Source organism: Neopsephotus bourkii, unplaced genomic scaffold (assembly GCF_033783945.1).
Source record: "Neopsephotus bourkii isolate Nb327-2 ecotype Australia unplaced genomic scaffold, CSIRO-AGI_Nbou_v1 NB_196, whole genome shotgun sequence".
Classification (NCBI taxonomy): domain Eukaryota; kingdom Metazoa; phylum Chordata; class Aves; order Psittaciformes; family Psittacidae; genus Neopsephotus; species Neopsephotus bourkii.
The window spans coordinates 18,963,612-18,989,006 of NW_026900709.1; the positions used below are offsets into that span (position 1 = coordinate 18,963,612).

The 25,395-nt window shown below is 36.3% G+C and overlaps 1 protein-coding gene across 1 annotated transcript in view; it reads left to right on the forward strand.

Annotated features, from left to right (window-relative positions):
• The window catches only part of LRMDA (leucine rich melanocyte differentiation associated), a 673,598-nt gene that overhangs the window by 375,152 nt on the left and 273,051 nt on the right, over positions 1-25,395 (forward strand). Inside the window, exons 4-5 of the mRNA XM_061344254.1 lie at positions 3,432-3,571; positions 15,871-15,997. Of these exons, the coding sequence (XP_061200238.1) occupies positions 3,432-3,571; positions 15,871-15,997 (267 nt within the window). The remainder of the gene's footprint in view (positions 1-3,431; positions 3,572-15,870; positions 15,998-25,395) is intronic.

The window sequence follows — 25,395 nt, forward strand, 5'->3', positions numbered from 1 at the left end:
CCATAAGAAGGAAGCTGGCAGGAAAGTTTCAGACTTGCTTACGATTTTCTCCCTCTGTATTTTTCTAGCAGTGTATTAAAAACCCTTTACGCTTTTGGTGGCATCATATAGTTACAGCATTGTGATTAAAATAAGTATCTGACATGCTAATTAACAGTACACTAGAATTGCATCATGACTTGTGACTCATCTCTGAGAAACAATCATGAGAATTTGAATGGGATATAATTCATTTTTTCCTATGCGCTTTGTAAAGAATAACTGTGATGGCAGGTAGACGGAGTTTCTTGGAAAAATAATCTGTACCTTGCTTTTTTTTTTTTTATTTATTTTTTTAAGAGGGATAAGAAAAAATAGCTTACACCATAGAGTCATAGAGTAGTTTAGGTTGGTAGTTCTAGTGCTTGCCACAGGTAGGGATACCTTCCACTAGAACAGGTTGCTCAAAGCCACATCCAGCCTGGCCTTGAACACCACCAGGGATCTGCGGCATCCACAGTTTCTCTGGGCAACCTGTTCCAATGTCTCACTGACTTCACAGTAAAGAACTTCTTCCTAATACCTAATCTAAATCTGCTGTCTGTGATCTTAAAACCATTCCCCCTTGTCCCGTCACTTCATGCCCTTGTAAAAAATCCTTCTCTAGATTTGTTGTAGGTCTCCAGAACAGGATTTTTAATTATTTTGTTTATGATATAACTGCTGATTCTGTCACAAAAAAATTGACTATGATAAGCCACAGGTTGGTTTGTTCTCAGGTGTTGCTGGTGCCCTAGTATTTTGGGGCTGTCCAAGCCTCCAAAACTTCAACTTTTCTGTGAATTAGTGACCTACATTTGAGGCTATTATGTCAGATTGGGGTTCGTCCTGTGCACATATTTCTGTTTCTGTTGCTGCTGAAATGGAAATAATCATAGGCTGCTAAATATTTGTTTAATTTGAAGGACATGAGTAAATGATAAAAGGCCTGGAGAGTCTCACACTGAACAACACAGTAAGAATCCTGTGTGAGATTCCTGGTCACCCCTGTCATCAAATTTTTAGGGAGGTGTTTCTGCATCTAAAATCAGTGCTAAGGGTTTTGATATGAGATACTAGAATCTAGACACTACTTGCCAGATTTGAGGAGATTTAGATTTTTGGGATTGGTTTACCAAATACTGTTATTTACCCAAAGATCTTAGTGAATTTGTTGTGTCTCCCTTTTGCCCGCATACTGTAGGACTCTGATGCATAGTCTCACACTTTTTTGCAAATCTAAGCTGACACTGCTCTTCATCATTATATATCTAAATATATTTTCATATTTGCCTTTAAGTCTTCATGGTCAGATGGGAGTTAGAATGCTTGTCAGCAACTTGTTGAAGAGAAAAAGCTTCTACCCGTGAAAAAGCTCTACTGAATTGCCAGGTATTCTGCATATTTACTCCATAGAAGAGGCAAAAAGTTTGGGTGGTGGCTTGTTGTGTTTTTTAGTTAGTTGGTTTGGTTTTTGTTTGTTTGGTTTGGGTTTTTTTTTATCCTTTTGATAGGTAATGGCCAGATAAAACTGAGCCTTTCAATAGCTAACCCTGTGTGAGATTGCTGTTATGGAAATTGTCTTTTGTAATACTAAACTATTTCTCTCAGGGAATCTTTTTGTAACTTAAGCCATCATGCAAGAAATTAAGGGTTTCTCCTGTCTGAGGGAGGGTGCCAGATTCAAGCATGTATGTAACAGTCTTAGGAAACTTTTAAAAAGGCTTTCACTTGAACATATGTGGAAAAACAGCTTGTGACCTTCCCATCACAGTCACATACGTCCTGAAAGAGCCATAAAAAAGTTTATGCATAAACTTAAGGTCCAGATATGAGAAGATGAGAATTAGCACCAGACTTTAATTGGGAATTCATCCTGGCTACCAAAAAATCATTTGTATCTGATGGTGCTACCAAAAGAGAATTTTTCTTAGGTTTTGGTTGATTACTTACATTCCATAATATGGCTTTGCCAAACTAAAAGTTAGCATTTTTACCTTTTTAGTTAATTCATAGAACTAATTTCAAGCCTTCATTTTTCTCACTGGTATGAAGTATTTGAGTATTCCTTATGCCTTATGGGACAGAACATTAAGTGTGGATACACTTATTTTCATCTATTAATATTAGTAATTATCATCATTAACCTCATGTGTGTTTGGAAATAAAGTAAAACTTAAGGCTTGTAAAAGGAAGGCTGCATTTTTAACAGAGAAGCTGCTCTTTCCATTCTGTATTGCTTCTGTTGCCCTTAAGATACTGGGATGAAGAAATAAAACAAATTCCATCAGCTAAAAATAACAAAGATAACAGAAACACATAAATCAAGTATAAATAATAACAACACAAGTGAACTGAGGGTTTAAAACAATAGTTGTGGTCTCTAACAGCAGGAGTGGATAAAGCCACAGTGATTAAATGCCCTTTAATGGTTTAAAATAATTTATTGCTATTGTCTAAGTCAGTTTTTAAACAATGAAAACTTCTTACATGCATATGCATGACACCTTTTTTGAGAATCACACCATTTTCTTTGCATGTAAATTAAAATAAATAAAAATGTATAGTTTGAGCCTTGGAGACTGTCACACTATACCAAAGTAATTTATTTGATCAGTCATCATTGTGTAAATGGCTGAATATTGTTATGTGTAAACCTAAGTTGTGATTTCCAATATTGCAGTGATTAAAAGATAGTTTAACCATTATTTGCTTGTTTAATATAGTTTACAATATCAAAGGTGTATTGCCATTACTTATATTCTGAGGAATATAGTTTAAAAGCCTCATGAGCACCAAAATATAAGGCTTTACAGGACCTTAAAGCTTCATCTATAAAATACTCATAATACTGAAGTCTTTAAGTTGCACTTAGTGAAGCGTTAATTGACATATACTAGTTGAGTAATTACAAATGTGTTACTGGGACATTCAAAACATTTATATGCTGGGAATGAATGTCGGTTGTTGTCATTTGACTTTTTTTTGTTCCCCTTTTTTTTTTTTTTTCTTAAACTCATTTTCCAGTGGACTGAATATATTAGTGATGAATGTGCTGTGAAACTAACTGTTTGTTTCCATGCTGGAAAAGTTTCATGGTTCCAGCAATTGCTAGCCATTTTACTGCACGGCATCCATCATTTTGTCAAAGTTTTAATGTTTTTTACTGAACCACCTAGGAAAGAAAGGGGGAGAAAAGAATGACAAAACAGCCAAATTCTTTCATTTCATGCCAAAAAAATGACTGAAGTTTATCCTTGTTTGCCATTGGAACAATTAATGTGACATTTTCCCAAATGCCATACTAAACTTGATTGTCAGTTATTGAAATGTATGTTTATATCAGGAGTGGTGCAATTCTAAATGCTTTTTTAATCAATGTCATTGAATCCTTAACCCACAACCTTTGAAACATAACAGAGTTAGAAGGCCTATTGGACCATTTGGCTGAAGTTGTGCCCTCACTACAGTATCTCAGTTTGCTTGGAAACTTGGCATGCCCAAATGAGCTTGTCTGCAAAGAGAAGGATGAAGATGACTACCAGAGGTACAGGTTAGTGTTTCCACTTGCAAATGTGGTAAGGTATGTCACTTTTGTTTTGATACTGGAAAAATACTGAACTGAAACCAACATCCCACCAGATCTGCACTCTATTGTAAAATCATTGTTTCATATTCGGCAATGAAACACCTGGGAATTTGAATAACACCATTTTGGTGAGATCACTCTCAGGAACCCATTTCAAAAAATATTTCAGTGCTGTACAGCTCATGTTTGAGTTGAGCAGGTGTGCACAGGATTTCCTGAACGTAAGTGCTCATAGGTGCCTACTTATAAGCCTGCCTTTCTGTAAGGTGACACTTAACATACGCGAAGGATGACAGTCAATAAAAAAAAAACGATCACTACACTTGGCCAGTTCCATTGTCTTCTGCTAACATTGGATTATGGTGACGAGTTTCTTTTCTCGGCACTATTATCTCTAAGGTACTGTTAAAGAACATAGAAGAAAGGACTCCTATGTTGTGCTGCTTTACTCAGAGTGGTTAGTGTTTAGATTAAAATACCCCACCCCCTCCAAACTATCTCTATAATGCCTTTTTAATGAGCTAGATTACACAAAAGGTCATCTGGAAATTAATATGGGAGCCTGATAAAATACCATATGTCCAATTGATCCAACTGAAATGTTGCAAAAAATTGCAAGGGTTATTTTTTAATAAAATTACTTGTGCCTGGTGACTGTACATATAGGTCCAAAATCTATGGAATATCTGTTGAAGTGACATAATTTTCCTATTTACAACTTTAAAGGCAAGTGATTATAAAAAAAAAAACAAAAACAAAAACAAACAACAAAAACCAGACAGGTAGCTGGAATTCTTTTTTCTTGCTCACGTCTGATACAGGGTTTCAGTCTCTCTGTGCTGGTGCTTTTCACATCAGCTGGAAATGGCTGTCTGAGGCAAGTCAGAGCAAAGCAGCACCAAGCAGCACAGGTCGCCATGTTGCAACTTTGCAGAGCCTGAGCTTACTTTTTATCAGCAGATCACCTTCAGTATTCAGAGTTATATAGTAAACCACTGATTTTATCTTCATGTAATCCAAACTCTGCTGTGGGAGTTATTATAACACAGTACAAAGTGATGAAGACTAAAAGCAGGTTTACTGGGAAATTGCATGAATTCCATGCACTAGTTTATTGCTTGAAAATTCTGTAGGATGAAACAGCAGCACAGCTGTCTTGAGTGTGGATATGTTTTTTAATTTGCTCTAAATTTTTGAGCTGGATTTCTAGGTTATCTTTAACCTAAATACATTCACCTTTTAATGATTCAACTTTTGAATCCAGTTTGCCTGTGGAGTTTTGTTTCTCACCACTTAGAGCAACCTAAATTCAGTAAAATATTTTCCCGTTGCTTTCACCCTAAAGTGGAAGGTATGCCTACTATCCAGCTTGCAAGAGTCTGAAAGCACTGTCTCTATGTAAATTTATGTGACATTTGCACTAGAGAATTGCTTAAAAAATGAATTATTTTTCTGCAGTTTACTGTTTTTCACTTTAAGTATGTTTTCTGACAATATGTCTCCTATTAATCATTTAAGCAAAAGTAGTACATTAAAGGAGCCATTCAGAGGCAAGAACCCATGGTTCATTTAGTGCTGTCTGAAAAAATTCTTTATTGATTGACATCCTCTGTGGTTATGTGATGTAATATTTATAGTATGCCACACAGCCATACATCAAAACAAGGATGTCTGTTGTTTCATTTCAGTGCAAAAATGTTGATTTCAGGGAGGTCAAGGTAGTTTTAGGTCACCTCATGGCAAACGACCATGTCAAAGTGTGAAGTGATTGTATTCATGCATCTGTTTGAAACTGCAACATTGTTTCCATTTACTTTGCCCTCAATTTTCAACCCCTCTTTTTTTCCTTTTTTTTCTTTCTTTCTTTTTTTCCTTTTTTTTTTAATTAAACTAGGTTAATTAAAACTCTTTAAAGAAAAAAGAGTGGTCTTGTGATTAGTTGAATGATTTGTGGCTCTGCTGTAATAATTAAATCTTTCTGATCCTTTTCTCTAATTATTTGTTACACTATATGAAATGCATTTTTAAGTCAACATTAGACTCAAACCCCTCCAAAATGTCTGTCTGTCTGTTTCTTTATCTAGTGGGGAATGTATTCACCTACATGGTGGAACTGATTAGAAACACTCTGCTAATTTTATTGTGAATATCTAAATCAGAGTTTTAAATACATGTTCTGAAGTGTCTAGAACAATTTTTTCTTCCTTCTCTGAAGTCTGCAGATATATCTCACAGATTTAGCAGCAGTAAGCTCTCCTGAGTGAGAAATTATTTGTATTTTATCAAATGTATTGCTTCAAGTCTCAAAAGCAAACATCTGATACAGCCATTTTTATTTTTTTATTTTTTTAAATGGTTTGAAGTAACTTTTTTCCTAACATTTTTACTTTTTTGAGAAAATTTGTCACAAATAGAGCATCAAAAGATTGCATTTCAGTGAAACGAAATTATATAAACATTTTGCTTTATCGTAAAATTTTATTCTGAATAGGAACTTCTAGTAAATTTTTGCAGTGACCATTGGAACCACAGCTTCATTTTTCATTGAGCTTTAATTTCATTCCTACTGAGTTCAATTAGAGTTCAGGGTATTTAATTCCTCAACCAGAAAGAGAAAGGTGCTAGAAATCAAAGCTTTACTTAATCTTCTCATTCCAACAAACTGAAATGATGTGTAAAACTCCCAAAACCTCAACCTTGAAAAAGTGTGGAAAATCAAATTTTTAACAAACCAAGGTCCAGTGATTTACTGTGATATTAGCAACAGAGATAAAAAAAAAAAAAAATACATATTTTAAAAATAGTCAGCTTTTCTTATAAATACTTGGAAAATTTGTGAAACTATGGTTTTTGTGAAGAAGTTACAATTGGTATCTTAGGTAATCTGTTGTTATACCTTTCCTGTCACTGACAGTAATAAAACTTTTCCCTAGTTTTTCATTATAAATAGATTTTATACAAAAATATTGTTGTGACTTTTTCACAAAGTAGTTTTTTCCTAAGAAACATGAGTTTTTTTGTTTTGTTTTGTTTTTTGTTTGGTTTTTTTGTTTGTTTGTTTGTTTTAGAAAAGCTATTTTTTTCCATCCCTGTTAATTCCTTTCTGCCTTTCAAATGTGTAGAACAAATTGATGAAAACTTTTCTATGTTTGTTACTGGAATTTTTGTTCGGACAGAAGAAAATGGACAGTACCTTTCTGTGGAATGTTTATAAGCAAACTTAGAATCATAGAATAGTTTGGGCTGGAAAGAACCTTAAGGTCATACTCTACCATGGGCAGGGACACCTCACACTAGACCATGTCACCCAAGACACTGTCCAACCTGGCCTTGAACTCTCCCGGGGATGGGCAACCTGTTCCAGTGCCTCACTACCCTCACACTAAAGAACTTCTTCCTTATATCTAACCTGAACTTCTCATTCACCATTTGTTACAAGTCTCCATTTGGACATTGAGCCATTGACCTTAACTCTCTGTGTGCAGCCATCCAGCCAATTCTTTATTCACTGGGTGGTCCATCCATCAAATTTATATCTCTCCAGTTTAGAGACAAGGATGTTGTGTGGGTCAGTGTCAAACACTTTGCACTTGCCAGTGAAGACTGAGGCAAAGAAGTCCTTGAGAATCTCAACCCTCTCCAAATCAAGGGTAACCTGTTCTCCCGTTTCCATATGGAGAGGGCCCACATTATCCTTATCCGGTCTTTTGTTTGCAACATACCTGTAGAAGACCTTCCTGTTACCTTTGATATCTCTGGCAGGACTCAATACTAATTGGGCCTTACCTTTCCTAACCTGACCCCTAGCTTCCTTGACAAGTCCCTCTATTCTTCCCAGGCTGCCCGTCCTTGCTTCCACCTTCTGTAAGCTTTTTTTATCCTCCTGAGTTTTCTCAGCAGCTCCTTATCCATCCATGGAGTCCTTCTGGCCTTCTTGCCCCGTTTCCTTTTAGTCAGGATGCAGCACTCCTGAGCTTGGAGCAGGTGATTCTTGAATATCAATCAGCGTTCTGGGGCCCCCTGCCCTCCTGGGCTTCATCCCATGGAACCTTACTGAGCTGGCTCCTGAAGAGGCCAAAGTCTGCTCTCTTGAAGTCCAGGGCAGTGAGCTTGCTGCATGCCCTTCTCACTGCCCTAAGGATCTTGAACTCCATCATCTCATGATCACTGCAGCCAAGCATCTGCACTGAACTGCACTGCCTTGAAGCGTCACATTTCTCACCAGCCCCTCCCTGTTGATGAGTACCAGGTCAAGCATGGCACCTCTCCTTGTTGGCTCCTCTATTACTTGCAGGAGGAAGTTGTCTTCCACACAATCAAGGAACCTCCTAGGTTGCTTGTGCCAGACCGTACTGTCCCTCTAACAGATATCGGGGTGGTTGAAGTCCCCCATGAGGACATGCGCCTGCGAGTGTGAGGCAGCTCCTATCTGTCTGTAGAGTGCTTCATTTACAGAGTCCTCCTGATCAGGTGATCTTTAGCAGACCCCCACATTAACGTCCCCCAGTGCAGTTCTCCTGCTGACCGTAACCCACAAACTCTCAGTTGGCCCATTACCCATCCCCAGGCAGCATTCCATGTTCTCCAGCCTATCATTGACATAAATAGCTATACCCCCTGCCTGTCTGCCCAGCCTGTCTTTCCTACAGACAGACGAACAAGTTTGGTTGTTTTTAAAACCTTTTGGGTTTTTTTTCCATCGTTGTAAATTATCTTTAGTTTCTTCCTGCTAAAAAGATGCTTTAAGTTCTTACTTTTTGTCTTCTTTTTTTAAGCTTTCTGTATTCTGGAGGTGATATTTTGTAAAAGGATATCTTGGGGGTGAGGCAGAGGAAAGCAGAATATCTAAAATGTCATGGTGATAGGAAAATTTTAAAAGCTCTTGGCTCAAACAGGAAGCAAGAAACACAGAAAAAAGAGCCTGCAAAACAGTTTGTCCTCTAAAATAACCTACTCTACAATCTCTGCTTTGAAGATTGTGTGAAAGCAAAGGTCATGACCTGGAGATCAAAGTAACAGAAGTCAACACAGTAATTGCTGGTTGCTTCTCTTGTACCGGCACTTGGTCAGTCCTGTGGGTGTATTGTTTGCAGTAAAAACTTCAAACATCGTGTTACTGAACTGTGAAAAATCATCTGGGTCAGAATGTATTACAAAGCATTTGCGAATGCTGCAGGTGACCTCACCTATTTTCATTAAAGCGATATGATTGTGAGAGATGTATGCCATGTGTGAAGTTTTCAGTGCTTGTTCATTCTTCTTTGCTCCTTATTGACATTTCCTGGAATGATGCATTCATTAAGTGCTGTTGACATGGAAACAAGGGCAAGTGGAAACAAATGCCTGAGTTTATTTTAAATTAGCTTAAAAGTACATGTACTAGATATACTATCCTTGGCAGGGGGAGCAAATGGTGATAACCTTATGAAGTCCTCTTAAGGTTTAACAGCAAGAAGGGAAGTGCTCGCATTTTGTATGGATTAACTTTTCAAGCTAAATCAGCTATTCCCACCTCAGAGGTTTGCTTCTGTGAAATGCTGGGTCCTCTTACAGCATTTTCAGTTTCCTTTGTTTTGTTTTATTGTGGTTTTGTTTTGATTTAGTGTTTGTTTTGTTTGGGTTTTTTTTTAATTGAGACCAAAAACTACTAAGGTATTTTAAACAGTCTTGTGACTGAATTTGGACAATAATACAACTACATAAGTGCATATTCAAGAAGTAATGGGAGACTGGAAGTCCTCACTCATTAATGAAAATAATGCCAATATACTTGGTCAATATCACTGAATTTATTGTTAAAGCTGTCTTTTAGCAAGAGAGATAGAAGTGTATGGTACTTCTGTATAGGGTTTTTATGTACTAAAGGAGATGCTTAGGGAGATGCTTACGTCCGTATGATCTATGAATCTGTGCTGCTTCACTGTTTGCATGAGGCCTTGTCTGTTCTACAGTACCTGGAAAAAACCCTGTATCAAATAGCCACACAACTTCCATCTGAGATAAACAAATGTAAGGGTTTATGAGCAAGGGCTCTTACAATGTTTTTGTTCAGCCAAATAAATTGAAGTCCATAATATCCCAATTTGTCCATACTAACAAAGTAAGTCAAGACATAACTATAATCATTGTTACATGTGTAAAGACATTTTTCTAATTCATAGAGGTCTTTGCTACATTGAAGTAAAGGAGAATATGATATAGGATTAGGAGTCTGGGTTTCTCAGTGCTTTGAGAGCCCCTCAGAATCATGTGCGCTAAGGTTGCACAGAGGCTATGTATTCCTCTGACATGTCTCATGCCAACATCATACTCTCTGTTATGGAAGTTATTGGTTTAAGTTTGTGACCTGGCTTCCTTAAGTCTGTATTGAGGAAGTTTTGTTGCAGATAGAAATTCTGCAGCCAGTTTGATGCTGTTTGGTGGGGTAAAGGTAGGGGTAGGGTGTTAAACTTTTCAGTGGTGCAGAAGAAGCAATTACAGGAGATAATATAGTTATGTGTAATAAACATGTTTCTCAAGCCTGTTTTTTGTTTTCATCTCTCCCTGTTTGCTGATGTAACTTTGCCAGCTTCAGGTTGTTTATTATTTCTAGTTTATAGTAACATAACTGAGATCATAATCAGCCCTTCAAAGTTCGAAATAAGTATATTATTTTTATGTTCTATGATTGTCAGAGAAAGGAAATGCCATAGCACAGAAAATAAAAAATGAAAGTAAACATTGAAACAAAGTATATTTTGCAGTTATGATACAGGTCGAGGTAGATTTTTTTTCTGCATTCTTCTGGGCAAATATTTCTCAAATTTCCACTGCCAGATTAATTTTGTGGTTTAAACTGAAATATGGATGTATATAGTACAGTTTTATATTCCAGTTTATGTTAATAAAAGTACAAAATTAAGGAGTATACAGAATCTAGTTCTTACTATATTCTTTTACTAAAGGTTCGGTGGAAAAGTTTATTTTCTCTGAAAAACTAGTATATACAAATATAGTATACCTTTCTTGTAGTAGAAGGAGAGAAAAAAAAAACCAAACAAAACAAGCAACCCCAAACATCCTTTTCCAAGTAATTTATTGCCACTCATAAGATTTTCTTATAGTGTAGCTCATGGGTGATGACCTTATCTTTCAGTATCAGGAGGCCAACCATGTTCTTCAACTTGTCTGCTTTTCCAATTACTTATCTGTGGTAATAAATGAATTGAAGCCCTTTAGACACTATGATATTATGTAATTTTTTATGCTATTTGTTTGATTTGTTATGGTGTTCACATATCTAGAAGTTTCCTAGAAGCGTTTGCTAACAGTAAGGATTAGTATACCAAAGCTCATTAAAACTGAATTTTTATGCCTGAGCCTAAATGACTACTAAAAAAATAGGTCAGAATGAAATTACACAGTAGCTATTTAACAAAAATAAGGAGTTAACCTAAAAGTTATTTACACTTCTGTGTTTTAGATCAGGACTGTCAAATTTCTTGCATATGTTTAAAGTAAATTTGTTTCCTTCTTCCATGTGATCCTTTAAGGAACACTTACACATTCTTTTAGAACCCTTTTGCTTCACCTGTGAAACTCTCCTAGAAGAGTGAACCATAACTGATTTTTGGGGTTGAAGGAATAGCTCAAGGACTATGTTTTAAGTAATGACTTTATGACTGTTACACAGTGAAGAACTAGAAACACACACAGAATATACTTGCAAGGTAACTGTTAGGTCTTAGTTTATGTATTTGTAAGACAGAATTAAGATGACAAGTCTATAATTCACTAAAAGCTATAGGGTATGAGACAGTATTTCTTTATATAAAAACTAGAATCATGTATTGTTTAATAAATAGCAATAGCTGATCTCAAAGCTAACTTTGTTCTGTCCCTTTCTGAACTCCAACGTGTTTCTTCAAAGGAAGGCTTTGCCCCACTGAGCTTTTGCCAGTGTCAATAGCAGCTAAATCCCAGAATCATTGCATTCCTTTGAAAATGCCCCCTCAAGCCTGTCCCTCTTTTCCAATATCTTGACAGGTCCGTGTAAAAACTGTTAAAATAGTACTAATCACATGCAACACTTACAAAATTGGTAAATGAATTGTTAATCTTCCTTGTCATTTTCACTTAACTAAGACTGAAGTAACATGAAATGTGATATTCTCTGGTCTTTTTCGATCTCTGAGTGTTCCTGTTTGTGTGTGATGGATATCTATTATTAGCTTATTTTCATGGGACTCTTGGCACTGGGAGTTAAGGAAGGGGAGGTGATTCTGGACAACAGATGCAACTTTACTCACCATCATGAATTAGAAGATCAGTTTACAGGCAGTGATAAATGGAACTCTAAGCACCTTCCTGTGTCTTTTTTTTTCTGTCTCTGGAGGTCACCTTTATCCTCATCACTGGAAACACATTTTCTCACACCACTGCAAAGATGTTAAAACCCAGTAACAACAGTCTCAGAGCACATGGAGCACTGCTAAGTTTCAAAACAATTAAAAATAAAGGGGGGAGGGGAAGGACAGCTGAGCAGGGAGACCCTGCCCCTCAACCTCTAACCTAAAATAAACCTTTCTAAACTTATAATGCAAAATTTAGATGGGCTTTCTTCATTAAACAGTGTTCTGTTTTGCAAGACTAAAACGGGTACAATGTGTCATGCAATTTATGGATCGTAGTACCTGCCATAAAGCATTTTATGATGGCTGCATTCTTTGTTATTAGTAGCTGTCTTTTTCTGCAGCCATTGGTGTTTGATAATAGTCTTAAACCACCCAAAATTACTTACCTGCAAGCAACATTCCATAGTCCCCGTTGACAGTTTGAATAAGTTTAGTGCCCTTTTGTTGTACTTTACCTTCAAAACAAACTGATTGAACCATCAATAGCTCCTGAAAGCTGACAGAGGCATGTCATCTGGTCTAACCCTCTGATAGCAGGTTATCTGTGGGAGTTAACCTCCCTGCATTGTTAACTGAAATGTTTTATGTACTATGCAACTTTAGGATACTGCTGTGATAACCTTAGTAACTAAGTCATACATCACAGTAAAGAGATTTTGTGCAACAAATAACCCTGGATTAAATTTACAAGGGTTGAATTGATATTGTAAAGTGTTCATTCCAGGGCTTTGGTAGTCCTTTCCTGTATTTTTTTATGGCAAACTTGTGTTTCATTTAGATTGAAGCTGCATCTTCATATTTCTAGCTAAAATATACCCAGGAAGCCCAATGCTTTTCTTCAGCTGTTTAATAAAAAAAAGTATCTTATTATTTTCATATAATATAGAAATCTTTTTATCCCAGATTTAGTAAAAGGAATATGAATAAGTGGGATCATATTTTGAATCACCTTTCAAAAGAATTAATCTCTGATATACCTTTATTCTACTGGTAGGATAACCTTTATGGTTACTTACTTTTTAATATTTGCTGTCCTGGAGGAGTGCAAGTTAAAATAACTAAATCAACTCCAAACCTGTGACTTGTGGTGTAGTTTGCTGTTCAGCTTACGTGGGTCGGTTTTTTTGGTTTTGTTTTTGAATTGGCAAGTACTGGTGCTAATTCTGGTTTTTGGAGTGCAGTCAAGATGTCTTAAAAATACAAAAATACATTTGTATAAAGGAATGCTATTATAATTTGAAGCTCTTTTGAAATGATTGAGAGACTGACATTAGGGCTGTGATCCAAAGTCAGCATAGATGACAGTGCTGTCTTAGTCTGTTGTCATTTTTGTTGCAGCCTGCTTTTCAATGGCATATTTCATTCCATCATTAAACATTTGCTGATTTTCTAATACCGATGTTTTCTTCACCTGAATATTCATCTTTTCTCACCCTACACTTAGTGGGTGTCTTTAGTCATTTTTAGCTTCACTCTTCTTCATTCCTGACATATTGTTTCCTTCTGTACATGTCTTCATTTGAAAGAATCTGTTGTCATCAGAGCTTTTCTGCCAGCAATGCAAGATGGATAGCTTCTCCTCCACTGAAAGATAAGGGCCAGCAAAATGACAGGGAGGACTGGAAGGGCAGCCAGGAAAGCTGGGAGGAGTCTTGAGAATGTGTCAGTCTGGTAGATCTGTAGCTGTTGTTTAATAAACAGTCTTAGGACATATTCTGTTTTGTAAAGTGATTCTCTTTTACTTCTTCTAGTACCATTGAAAGTCATAGGTTGAGAATTCATGTTTAAATTGTCTGAGCATTTCGATTAACTTCTTAGCAATTCACCCCATGCAATGCTTCAGGCTTGGGGAAGAGCGGCTGGAAATCTGCTCGGTGGAAAAGGACCTGGGGGTGCTAATTGATGACTGGCTGAACATGAGCCAGATTGTGCCCAGGCAGCCAAGAAGGGCAATGGCATCTTGGCCTGTATGAGAAATAGTGTGGCCAGCAGGTCCAGGGCAGTGATCATACACCTGTACTCACACTTGTGAGGCTGCACCTCGAATCCTGTGTTCAGTTTTGGGCCCCTTGCTACAAGAAAGACATTGAGGTGCTGGAGCGGGTCCAAAGAATGGCAACAAAGCTGGTGAAGGGTCTGGAGAATAAGTCTGATGAGGAATAGTTGAGGGAATTGGGACTGTTTAGTCTGGAAAAGAGAAGGCTCGGGGGGATCTTATTGCTCTCTACAACTACCTCAAAGGAGGTTGTAGTGAGGTGGGTGTCAGTCTCTTCTCTCGAGTAGCAAGCAATAGGACAAGAGGTAACAGTTTCAAGCTGTGCCAGGGGAGGCTTAGATTGGATATTAGGAAAAAAATTCTTCACAGGGGGGGTGACGAGGTATTGGAACAGACTGCCCAGGGAAGGGGTGGAATCATCCTCCCTGGAAGTGTTCACAAACCATGTTAGATGAGTCCCTCGGTGACATGGTTTAGTGGTGGTCTTTGCAGTCCTTGGGTAATGGTTGGACTTAAAGGTCTTTTACAACCTAGTTGAATCTATGGTTCTGTGATTCTAAAACATGTTACCACACATGGTATTTGATAGTCTACTGAATCAGATTTTATTATTTTCTAATTTATGAAGCTGGTGCCTCAGAGGAGAGGTTTATTTTCAGCATTAAATTTTGCTTGGTTGTAGAAGGGGAGTCTTACACTCTTTTCTACACATTTATACGGTATTGAGGACAGTAATATAACTTTCATCTTATAGCACATTTTTTTTGTGTTTTGCTCTTTTTCAACATGTTATGCAGAATTTTCTATTACTTTGATTTCTTCCTTCCAGTGCTGGAAGAGATTGGTATGGTTAGGAGGTTCTCTGACTGACTGGAGTTTTATGCAAAGCATCTAGGCATGGGGAACGTTATCAATCACCTTTCTACCCCTGCCAGGAAAAGTCTGGCACTTCCCTCACTTTGCAATGTCTGCTTCACATTTGGTTGACTAAATGTAAATAACATGTACTTGAGGTGGTTGGATATTTTGATTTGCCCTGATGATGTGATTACTTGTTTCTGATCTGCCATGTTCTCTCCTTTTACAAGCAAGGAGGCAATGGTACTTTTTTGAGGCTGAGAAGATGCTGTACTTTGGGTAAAAAGGATAAATAGAATAATGGAATATAGATGGATCCTACCAAGAACTTTGAATTTTTAAAATATTTTAAATAAAAACAGTCTCTCCCTTTGTGCTTCTGCATTTAATCCTGAGCTGGTGTACATATGCTATAAGGACACCTTGTCTCTCTAGCAGGATGAAATTAGAATTCTCATTCCAAATGATGCCTGTGTCAAAATATAGTTCAGGAAAGCAGAGACCAGGAATAACTCTCCATGCTTTCTCTTGACAAATTCTTTGTTAATATTAAGATTTTGAACACTTACGTACACTTCTTACATGGCAAAGAATGGTGGTTTAGTGGTTTATGGTGGAAGACAAATTATACCACTCCCTGATTTTCTGTTCCCATTTCTAATGTTGTTGATCATTGTGTCTTCAGGAAAATATGCCAATTTCCAATTTATTCTATTTCTGAGTATACCTTATACCTCACTAATACCTACAGGCAACATACATGCCAGCAGTGATGTTTTTTTAAATCTGTTTGATCCTCCCATTATTAAATTGTTGGTCAGCTTATAATAAGTTTTGTTTGAGAGAGTAAAGTAAGTATTGCAACTTTTTACATAAACTGTGTTGCATGAAAAAGGTGAACAGAGAGAGGAAACAGACTGTTGCTGTTTATTGCGGTTATTTTTTAGTAATTTAATTTGTGATTATGTCTTTGTGTATCAGTAGATTTTAACTGTGTGCGTTTTACTATCTGTTAGATATTTTGTCCTGCACAAATTGACAAACCTGAAATTTCTTGATGCTCGGAAAGTAACCAGGAGAGAGAGAGAGGAAGCCTTAGTAAGAGGTGCCTTCATGAAAGTGGTTAAGCCCAAGGATGCTAAGGTAGGAGAGTTAAGAGAAGTAACAACAATGTGCTTCATTAAAACTGTTTTAAAATAACTCAAAAAACTTGGCTGTGTCTTTGACTAAAGCAACAGACAAAATCTTTCAAATGAAAGGACTGGTAAATATGGTCCGGTGAGGGACCTTATTAATTTTTCTGTGTTCTAATATCAAACGTTACTGTTACATTTGGTTAATGGACTGTGGTTATGTTATCAAATTCCTGTTTTCCAACCTCTGTTTCATGTAACAAAGTAACTAATATGTGTCACTGAACTTCAAAGGATATTTTTACCCTGTCTAAAAATATATAACTATGTGATATGCTTTTGGGAAAGAATGCAATTTTTCTGACAAGTTGTCCCCTGCCTTGTATATTAAACACAAATGTCTATTGCAGTGCTCACACCTATAGTGTTTATTGGCTTTTAGTGGACCAGCTGATTCTAATTTTCAGTGATGTTTCTTAATGTGGTCTCTTCCTAACAAGCATTGACAAAATCAGAGAGATATTTTCAGTAATCTGAGCTTTTGAAACTACTTGCATCAACTCTGGGCGTACTGCATACTGCTGATGCAAACAGAATGAGATGTGAATTCCCCACTTTACCTTCTTTTTCCGTTGCTGATCGATACACGATAAGAGCAATCTGAGCTGCAAAGTCTTTTAGTGCTGCAGATCATTCTTAAAACTTCACTCAAGTTTTCAGTCTGCTTGCTTTCTGTTTGCTGTTTTGTTCTCTAAAATACAACATCAATAATTTATTGCAGATTGCCAATAATACTGAATGACACTGTAGCAGTTATGGAAATGCAGTGTTTGGAAGCGTAACAGTGTTGCTAGATAAGTGCATTATCATGAATACAGTTGTAGTGCATAACAAATTAATTCAGGCTGGTTCACTTTTAACTACTAAAATGTTAACAGTTCTGGTACTTGTATAGCTTTGATAGATTGTTTACCACTGCCTTTAGTTATTTCAGCTTCATATATGTAATAAATGAAATAATTTACTTCTAATCTGTTGTGGATATATTATTCACAGCAAGCCATCTTTCCTGAATCTGACCAAATGCAACAGCAGAAATGTGTTAGATGTAGCATACATGCATTGTCTTCTTTTAGAATACTTACCTAATCAGATTTTGGGTCTGGTGAAGTTTTTTCTTTTAAGTTTTAATAGCAAGTAAATATTCTTTCATGTCAGAGTCAGCTCTTTGAATTTTGAACAACTTAATAGTGTTAGAGAAAACAAAATGTTTCTGTTTCTTAAATTTGAAGTTTCTTTTCTAGATGAAACCAGTCAATAGCTAAGGGTAATTTACTTCACAAATGTGAGGATAACATCTTTATCTTTTATATCTGTAATTGAACCTTTTGTATAGTTTTGCATTATTTACCCACTAAGTCTTATGTTGAAACATACATTTATTTCAGCAAATTTGCAGAAGGCTCGAATTTACTGTTATTGCCACACTAAAGTTTTTTTTTTTTCTTCTTTACAAATGGTATGGTACAAATTGCTGATGGTAAAATCATTGTAAATGCTTTCCATGGAATGAATTAATGCTTTTTAAGGTGCTACAAAATTACCCTTATCATACAATATTATATACATATTACAGAAGTGGCTAATTTAAAATAAATATTAAATTGGATGCAGAGCTGATATTATAAACCTCTTAAAATTGTTTTGAATTTGTGCTTGTTTCCTAGGATATTCATGCTTTTAGTACGCATGCATGCAAACTCTTTTTATGCCTGAGGAACACTCATAGAGTCCTCTCTGCATGTGTTTTTAGATGCAGATATGTGTACATACAGCTATTTATAGCTGTACTCAGACACCAAGCAGCATTCCTCTATATATCACAAAGATGGTGTGCACAGTAACTGTACTTTCAAATTCTATCATATGTTTCATTTTGAATGCGTAATATTTTTTATTCTTCAGCCGTCAGGTTTTCTGAATCTTGTGTGCTCTGTTCATCAGTTCCTCTCCCATATGTTTGTTGATATTTTTGACCAGCTTCAGCAAAATTTAACAGACAGCTAGTGGTAATATATTCCCAGCTTTCTTAAACAGGTTAGAGGAGAATGCACCTTGATCCAAACTAAGAGGAAGGCTGCAGCATATCGTGTTTTGTTTATCAGGAAAACTTAAGAAGTTGACCTAGCGATACTTTCTTTCCCCTGATGTAGTGTCACTGTGTCAGCCTCTGCTTGCCAGGAATAGAGTTGGAGTGGTTAGTATTTATGCTGGTGGACGCCACATGGAAACGTTGTTCTGCCAGATGTAGTAACAACAGTAAGCCTATTGGAGTTGCTTTTTCAGAAAAAAACAAAACAAACACACAAACAGCTCTCCCTCTTTCCCCCCCCCAAAAAAAAAACACAACAAACTCAGAAAGTCTTAAGTTAGGTTGTTGGTTTTTTTTTTTCCCATTATGGTAGGTAGGAGATGGTACAGCTTATTCAGCATAAAAAGCACTGATGATCTAAGGAGTCTGTGATGTGGTGAGTTGTTTTCATTTTAGTCTTGACATGAAATACTTGGGAGAGCAAAATACCCCACCAAGAAAAAAATACACAAAAATGAGAATAAAAGCAAGAAATTTCCATCTGACTAGCTTGTGTTTGCTCAAATGCAAAAGTATCTAGCACTCACCAGTCGTCACTAAGTCATAAATATTTTATTTTGTATAAATTTTTCTACTTTCATTTTTCCCTATTTGTTCTTTTTTCTTTTTTTTTTTTTTTTTTTTAGCTGAACAGAGTTCTTTCTTGTGCTTTGCTTCATTTCATCCTTTGTTTAAAATGCATCTGTTTGTGATATGACTGTCTTATGGAAAGATGCAGTCATTTATTAGAAAACAGTTTAATGTTACAATTCAGTGTTCCGTCTCACTATGTAAGTGAGCTAAACTTCATTATTCTGTGATGTTTGTGTTTTATTTTGTCAAAATATTGAACCTTGTATCATGCCTGATTTTAATAAAGATTGGGTAAGCCTGGCTGAATAAGAGGCACTAAGCCAGATGAGGCAGCCTTGTTTAATGACCAGACCATGACCTCATTTCACTGGCATAGTGTAGATCAAAGTGGAAGATGCCTGTCCAGTGTGAAGTGTGTTTCTGGGCATGACAGCACTTCACATCAGAAAGACAGCTCAAGAATACGACAGTCAAAATTGCTTAATTATGTCCCAGCTTTGTAATTATTCATCCCTGCTTCTACACAGAGTACAGTTGTCATTTCTTGACATAATTATTTAAAACTGTACCCTTTTTTGCTTTACAGGTATATAAATTGTGTTTCCAACTACTTTGTCTTTAAAACTTAGAGATGCAAACCAGAATGTGATTTGAGAATACATTTTAAGACTCCATATTTTTACATTTCATATGATATAAATAACCAAAATGAAATTATGATATATCAAAGCACATATTTTCATATTTTATAGGTCTATTTTCATGATCATTTAATCTAGATGATAAAATGTGGATATTTCCATTATATCTAAAGTGTGTTGCTATGAATACACACTGCAGTGTCTAAATATTTCTTTACATGGGTCAGTGCACTTCCTTTTATAAGATACATATATTTCCCAGCATTTTGCAACCCCTCTACCTAGCAACTATTTTTCAGCTTACCGCATTTTTTAAGGTTAGCATTTTTATCAGTTTGATTTATAGTGGCGAAAGCAAGCAGTGTGCATTTGGTCACATGTAATACTCTTGCATCTTATAGAACCTAGACATCAGAAGGTATACTTCTAAGTATCTGACTTGATATTATGTGGATTCATTCTGCTTTCGTGCAAATTTACCAAGAGCATCTTGTCCGCTGGGTATAAGGGAAACTGTACCACAAAAGATGGCAGTATAGGTATTTTTATTTATTTTTTTTTACCCTTAGATGCATTGTTTCATTACAAGTTATAATTATGAAACCTGACATAGCATTTGTTCTCTAAGGAACTAAGATGGAGATGCTTAACCAGAAAGCTAAGTCTAATATATCTGTGTTTGATGTAATAAATGTATGTGATTCTTGATCACACTGTTACATGGAGTGATTTTAGTACTTTTTTTGTCCTTAACTATTTAACAAGAATAATATTTTCCTTCAATTGATATATCCTATTTGCTTCCAAAAATTTAGGCAAGGCATTAGCATCTCATGGACCCTTTCCCCCCTCTCCTTGCTAAAGTAGGAAAATGGCTCCAGTTTTAAAAAGTAAATGCAATGACCAAAGATAAACCTTTGGAGAACGTCTGCATTGCTCAGTTGTTTGGGTTTGTTTTTTTTACTTTTTCCAGCACTGTTGTGTAGAGATCTTGACTTATGAACAGACATTATTTGGAGTAGATAGAGAGCAAAGGGCTTTTAAAGTGTCCCTGCCCATGGCAGGGAGGTTGGAACTTGATGATCTTAAGGTCCTTTCCAACCCTAACTATTCTATGATTCTATGATTCTATGATTATGTCAATGAGCTGCTAGCTAGTATGATATAAGAGATCTTCTATATAATAGGGTTTCTCATTGACCAGATATCAAGGTTTCACATACTAAAACAGAACAACATCATGAATTTAAGACTCCAGTTTAGCCTGTGATGCAGTAAATAATATTGACTTCAAAGACATTGTAGCAGTCATGCTACTCTTTGGCAAACTGAAGTTTCCTTTTTGCTCTTTGGAAAGTTTACTATTTTAAGCAGAAATTCATAACATGATTGGCTTATAATGCCTTAATGACCCATTCAAAAGAGGATTAAAAAATAATAAAAAAAAAAATCCAAAATTTATACTTCTATCTATGAACAATTTGATGTTTTAAAAGAAAACATTGCTGAGTGGGATCTGTGAGATACAAGAGTGGTGCTTGCTAGACCTAAGCTGGCAAAGCGAAGTTCAGTCATTTAAAAATTTTTGTTTTTAAAACCCCATCATGTAAAGCAAATCCCTTGATCCAAAACAAATGTAAGCAAACATATTTAAATCTATTTTTTTATTTGAAAAAATTATTAAGTAATAGTGTGTGAATAACGTTTGTTTTTTTTTCCTAAAATGGTGGATTTTACTTGTCTAAAACTGGAGCATGACATCTTAAAGTAAGTCTTTTTTTGGCCTGCAGGGAATAGGTGAAATGATTAATGTGGTAGAATAATAAATAAGAAAAGCATTGTGAAATTTCAATGTTAAGAAGTGATCAAGGTGTTGTAGAACTGAGAGATTATTTTACATCTTTCATTCTGTTTTCTGATTCCTTATGGTATACTGATCCACATTTAATTTTTTTAAATTTAATTGGATGCTTAGATTTTTATGTTTCTATTATCCAGTTGGTTGTAAAGAAGACCAGACGAAACTTTTGGATATGATCTAATTCTTGAAATACCAAATAGTACTTTTAACCTTTCTGTCTCTGAGAATATCTCTACGTCCTCTGGATAGTAACACTGCAGTAAGAGCAATGGTATGCATTTGTGTGCATGAACTCACCACAAAGCATGGTGAATCCAGAAATAGAATTTGAGCTGTTACATTAATAAATACCTTGTTCAGAAAACTTTACACAGGTGTCCTCAGGTTGTTTAGCAACAAAAAATCAGTTGCCAAAATATGGATATGTCTTGATTTAGTGTCAAGAGGTCAAGTCTGCTGTCACAACTCATAGTGCTTGTAGGGTAAATTAGTAATGTGAAACTTTAAGAAATGGGAAATCTAATTATTGTAGCTGCGCAAGTGATAAAGGGCTCAAGGGTGTGACTGAAAAGGTATATACTAGACTAAGAAGCAGGAAGCTGCTAGTTTATCAAGCAGCTAATGGAGTTTTATAGAACTCCCCAGTACAACCTGTGAGACACTGTGACAAAAGATATGTAGACCTGTGAACATACAGTTACAGCATGTAATGATACAGGTGAGCAAGCAGAGCTACTGTGGTTTGGATCTTGCCTAACATAATCTTTGGATGAAATAATTCAGTAATTAGCAATATTGTGTTGCCTTCTTTTACATTTCCTTTGGTTATATATTAAATTAAATGTGCGTATGAAGAAGAGCCGTAGATTCCTTTCTTTGGTTCAAGTTGTTTTGCGATAGATCCCGCTGTCTGCCTATGTTCAGTAGCAGACCAGTCTTGCATTGCTACATAGCATGTCTTCCTAGTGAAGAAATCTAATAATATATTTGATCTGTCTGTGAACTTGTGCATCATGTGAGGAAGCTCTTGCTCCTGGAAAATGTGGAAATAATAATGGGATCTAGAGCTGTCTACTAAGGCCAGTTGGTAGAGTTGCCCTTCTGCCTGCAAGGGCAACTGTGTTGAAGCAAACTGAAAGGCAGGCTTTGGAAGAAGCAGCCAAGAGTAGGAAGAGAAGGGTCAGTATCCATAGAAGTGAAGACAGTTATGATAGTAAAGTTGAAAATGGGAATCCAAGCTACAAAGAGCTTGGAAAGTAAGAAGCTTGCATGCAGCAGTTGAATCTGCAAGCAAAAGCATTTAAAGGGAATTGAGAAACTCAATGAGTTTAAGCATTGGGACTAAGCTGCAAATATGCAGCTGCTGGAATAGCAAGGGAATGTATCCTCTTTGCTTAACCTGCTGTAATTCCACCTGTCAAAACAGAGGAATAAACAAGCGTGTTTAATTGGTGTTGGGATAGGGGGAAAGAGTCGTCTTCATTGTTTGTTCTTGTGGTGATAATTCCTGAAAAATTGATATAGATTTAGTTCTTTGGACAGGTATTAGGTGGACTACATTTCAGTATCTAACTACTATTGAAAGTACAGAATGCAAAAGGTGATGTCTCTTTCGTACTATTATCTCTTTAAAAAAGAGAGTATGATTGCCATGAAGCCAGTGTCCTTTTAGCTGTTAATGATCCCAGTGCACTTTTCAGATAGGAAGGGGTGTTACTCCTGGAGCCCTGGCCTGGTTCCAATTCAGGTAATTACATTCTGGCTCTGTGGATTTTTCTGCAGTCTCAATTTACTAAGGCATTCTTCTCCACCTTATGCCCTAAACTGTTATGTAGTGTTGCAGAGTGCTAGTTAGCCAGCTGCTACTTTGCACCTGAAAAGGTGTCTGTCTTTCAGTAGTAGTGAGCAAATTAATCCCTTTGTAAGACTTATTTAATATTTGTAAAACACTTAGAGGTTCTTTTATGAATGGCAGTAGGTACTGCATCTCATTAACACATCCTTTTAATTGAAGAAGCTAGCATGACTTATTTATTACTGCTCTTATTTCTTATACTTTCTTTTGTTGTTGTTATTGTTCTCCTCATGGGTTCAGAAGTATGGAAACTTCAGTTTGTAGGTGCTGCAAGCATATGGTCTGGCTTTTGTCTTGTGATCAGCCTATTCAGTCTACTTAACAAAATGCTATTCAGCAGAATGTAATACTGTGATATCCGACAGTATGGCAAGAATTGTGACTGGTTTAAATTCCCAATGGATCAGTATGGCTAGAATTTTATCCTGTAAGTTTTGTTTGGTTTTCTTTTGGAAATGAAAAGACTGACGCTGTGCAAGTGGACCTTAATCAACTCTTCTGTGGTTCTTTTGAGAAAAACTAATGCAGTGGATCTAATTATCAGATGACACCATTATTAGGCATAAGAGTTCGTATGATTCTATGTTGCATTTTGTCAAAATACCTTCCCCACCCAAAAAAACCCAGCAAAACCAACCATGCTTAATATGGAATTGGCAAAACTCTAGGGCTATTCTTTGGCTGTTACCACAGGTGATTTTTTTTTTTTTTTTTTTTTTTGGTTCACAGCAAGATTTGTGGTGTATATGTATGCAGTGTTAAGACCCGGCTTCGCTGTTGCACTGACCCATCAAAAGCTCACCAGCTGTTAGAGATAAATGTGGTCACACATGAAGACAAAAGTGATTTGTGGCTGTGATCTTTCCAGAATTGTGTCTTGCTGTCAGGGAGATCATGATGTAAATAGAATTGTATTTTACATTAACTTAATCAAGTTCATTGGCATTCTTCCTAGCAGAGGTTATAATGTATGATTTTGGAAAAGTGATTCTCACATATATAGGAACATTGTGTGAGCCTTTAAATCTTTTTTTTTTTTATATCACGCTTTCACAATTATGACTTACTCTTTCACACCAGCTTGTGTTTTAGGTTTCTGGTATTTTGAAGAAGGTAAAAAAATCTAAAGGTTTATAGAGTTTTATATAAAAAGATTTGTTGAATTGCACATTCATATGCAATTTAACATCCATGAAATGAATGATCACAAGTCGTCTTAGATTATTACAGTTGTTGCCAGTACATCTCTGTGTACTCTTCCGTTTTTCAGTAGTCTCTTCTATTGTTGGCAAATCCTAGGATCTAAATTACTGATGGCTTCCCCCAGTCTTTACAGGGTAATTTTTCTGGATTTCATGGTACTTTTCTATTTCTTTGGAAATAACATAAGCACCTAAAAATAGCAGTCTAGTGTCATTTTAGATACCCTAAAGTATCCAGACCCTAAAGTTTAAAGCAGGTATCTGTAGGGATGGCAGTTAAGTATCTATGGTTGATGTAAACTTTTCTGGAGCCACTGTGGGAGGCTTCTACAGCAGATGCAGCTTGTGTTTAGCTGAATCCTGCCTTTCCTGTTGTGCTGAAAGAGCAACCATGTGCTGAAAAAGAGCACCAGAGCATTATAATAATAATCATCCACTGCACTAACATCAACCAGAATGTGATCCAAGAGGCAGTTAAGGCTGATAGTGATGAGGTCATCTTCTGAAATCTCGAGGATGTCAGTCACTCTATCATCATTCACAGCTAAGAACATGACTATTTTGTAGCTGGTTTATGAGTTACTTCAGGAAAGAGAATGAATAATTTGTTTTCAGAGAAGGACTAATATTTCTCCCCTTGTCTCCACTCTTACCAGTAATGTTTAGGCCAAAGGGCTATTTTGTAAGAAATCCTGGACTGTTTTGCCTGAGTTTCTAAAACTGCCCTCTTCATCAAAGAAAAAGGTTGCAGCACAGTTTCATCTGCTTCCTTAAAATCATATTGAAGCTACAGATTCTGGTTCCAGTTCATGAATGCTAGTTGAAGCTGATGCTAACCTCATTGTGTTAAAATATGGTGAGAATAATTTATCGAATTCTGTGCCTGGTTAAAAAATACAGAGCTAATTATAGCTTGTCGCAGTCAGGCTTGCCATTGAAAATATTACCCAGTTTGAATGAAGCAACAGATTTTGAATAGACTTTAGGGCAGTGTAATGATAGTCTTTATACAGTCAGTTTCCACACATTTGGAATCTCTATTGATTTAGGTGAAAGGCATACACAAACTTAACCTGATCCAAGCACCCTCTTAACATGTCTTCCACCAAAATCATGTTGTGGTT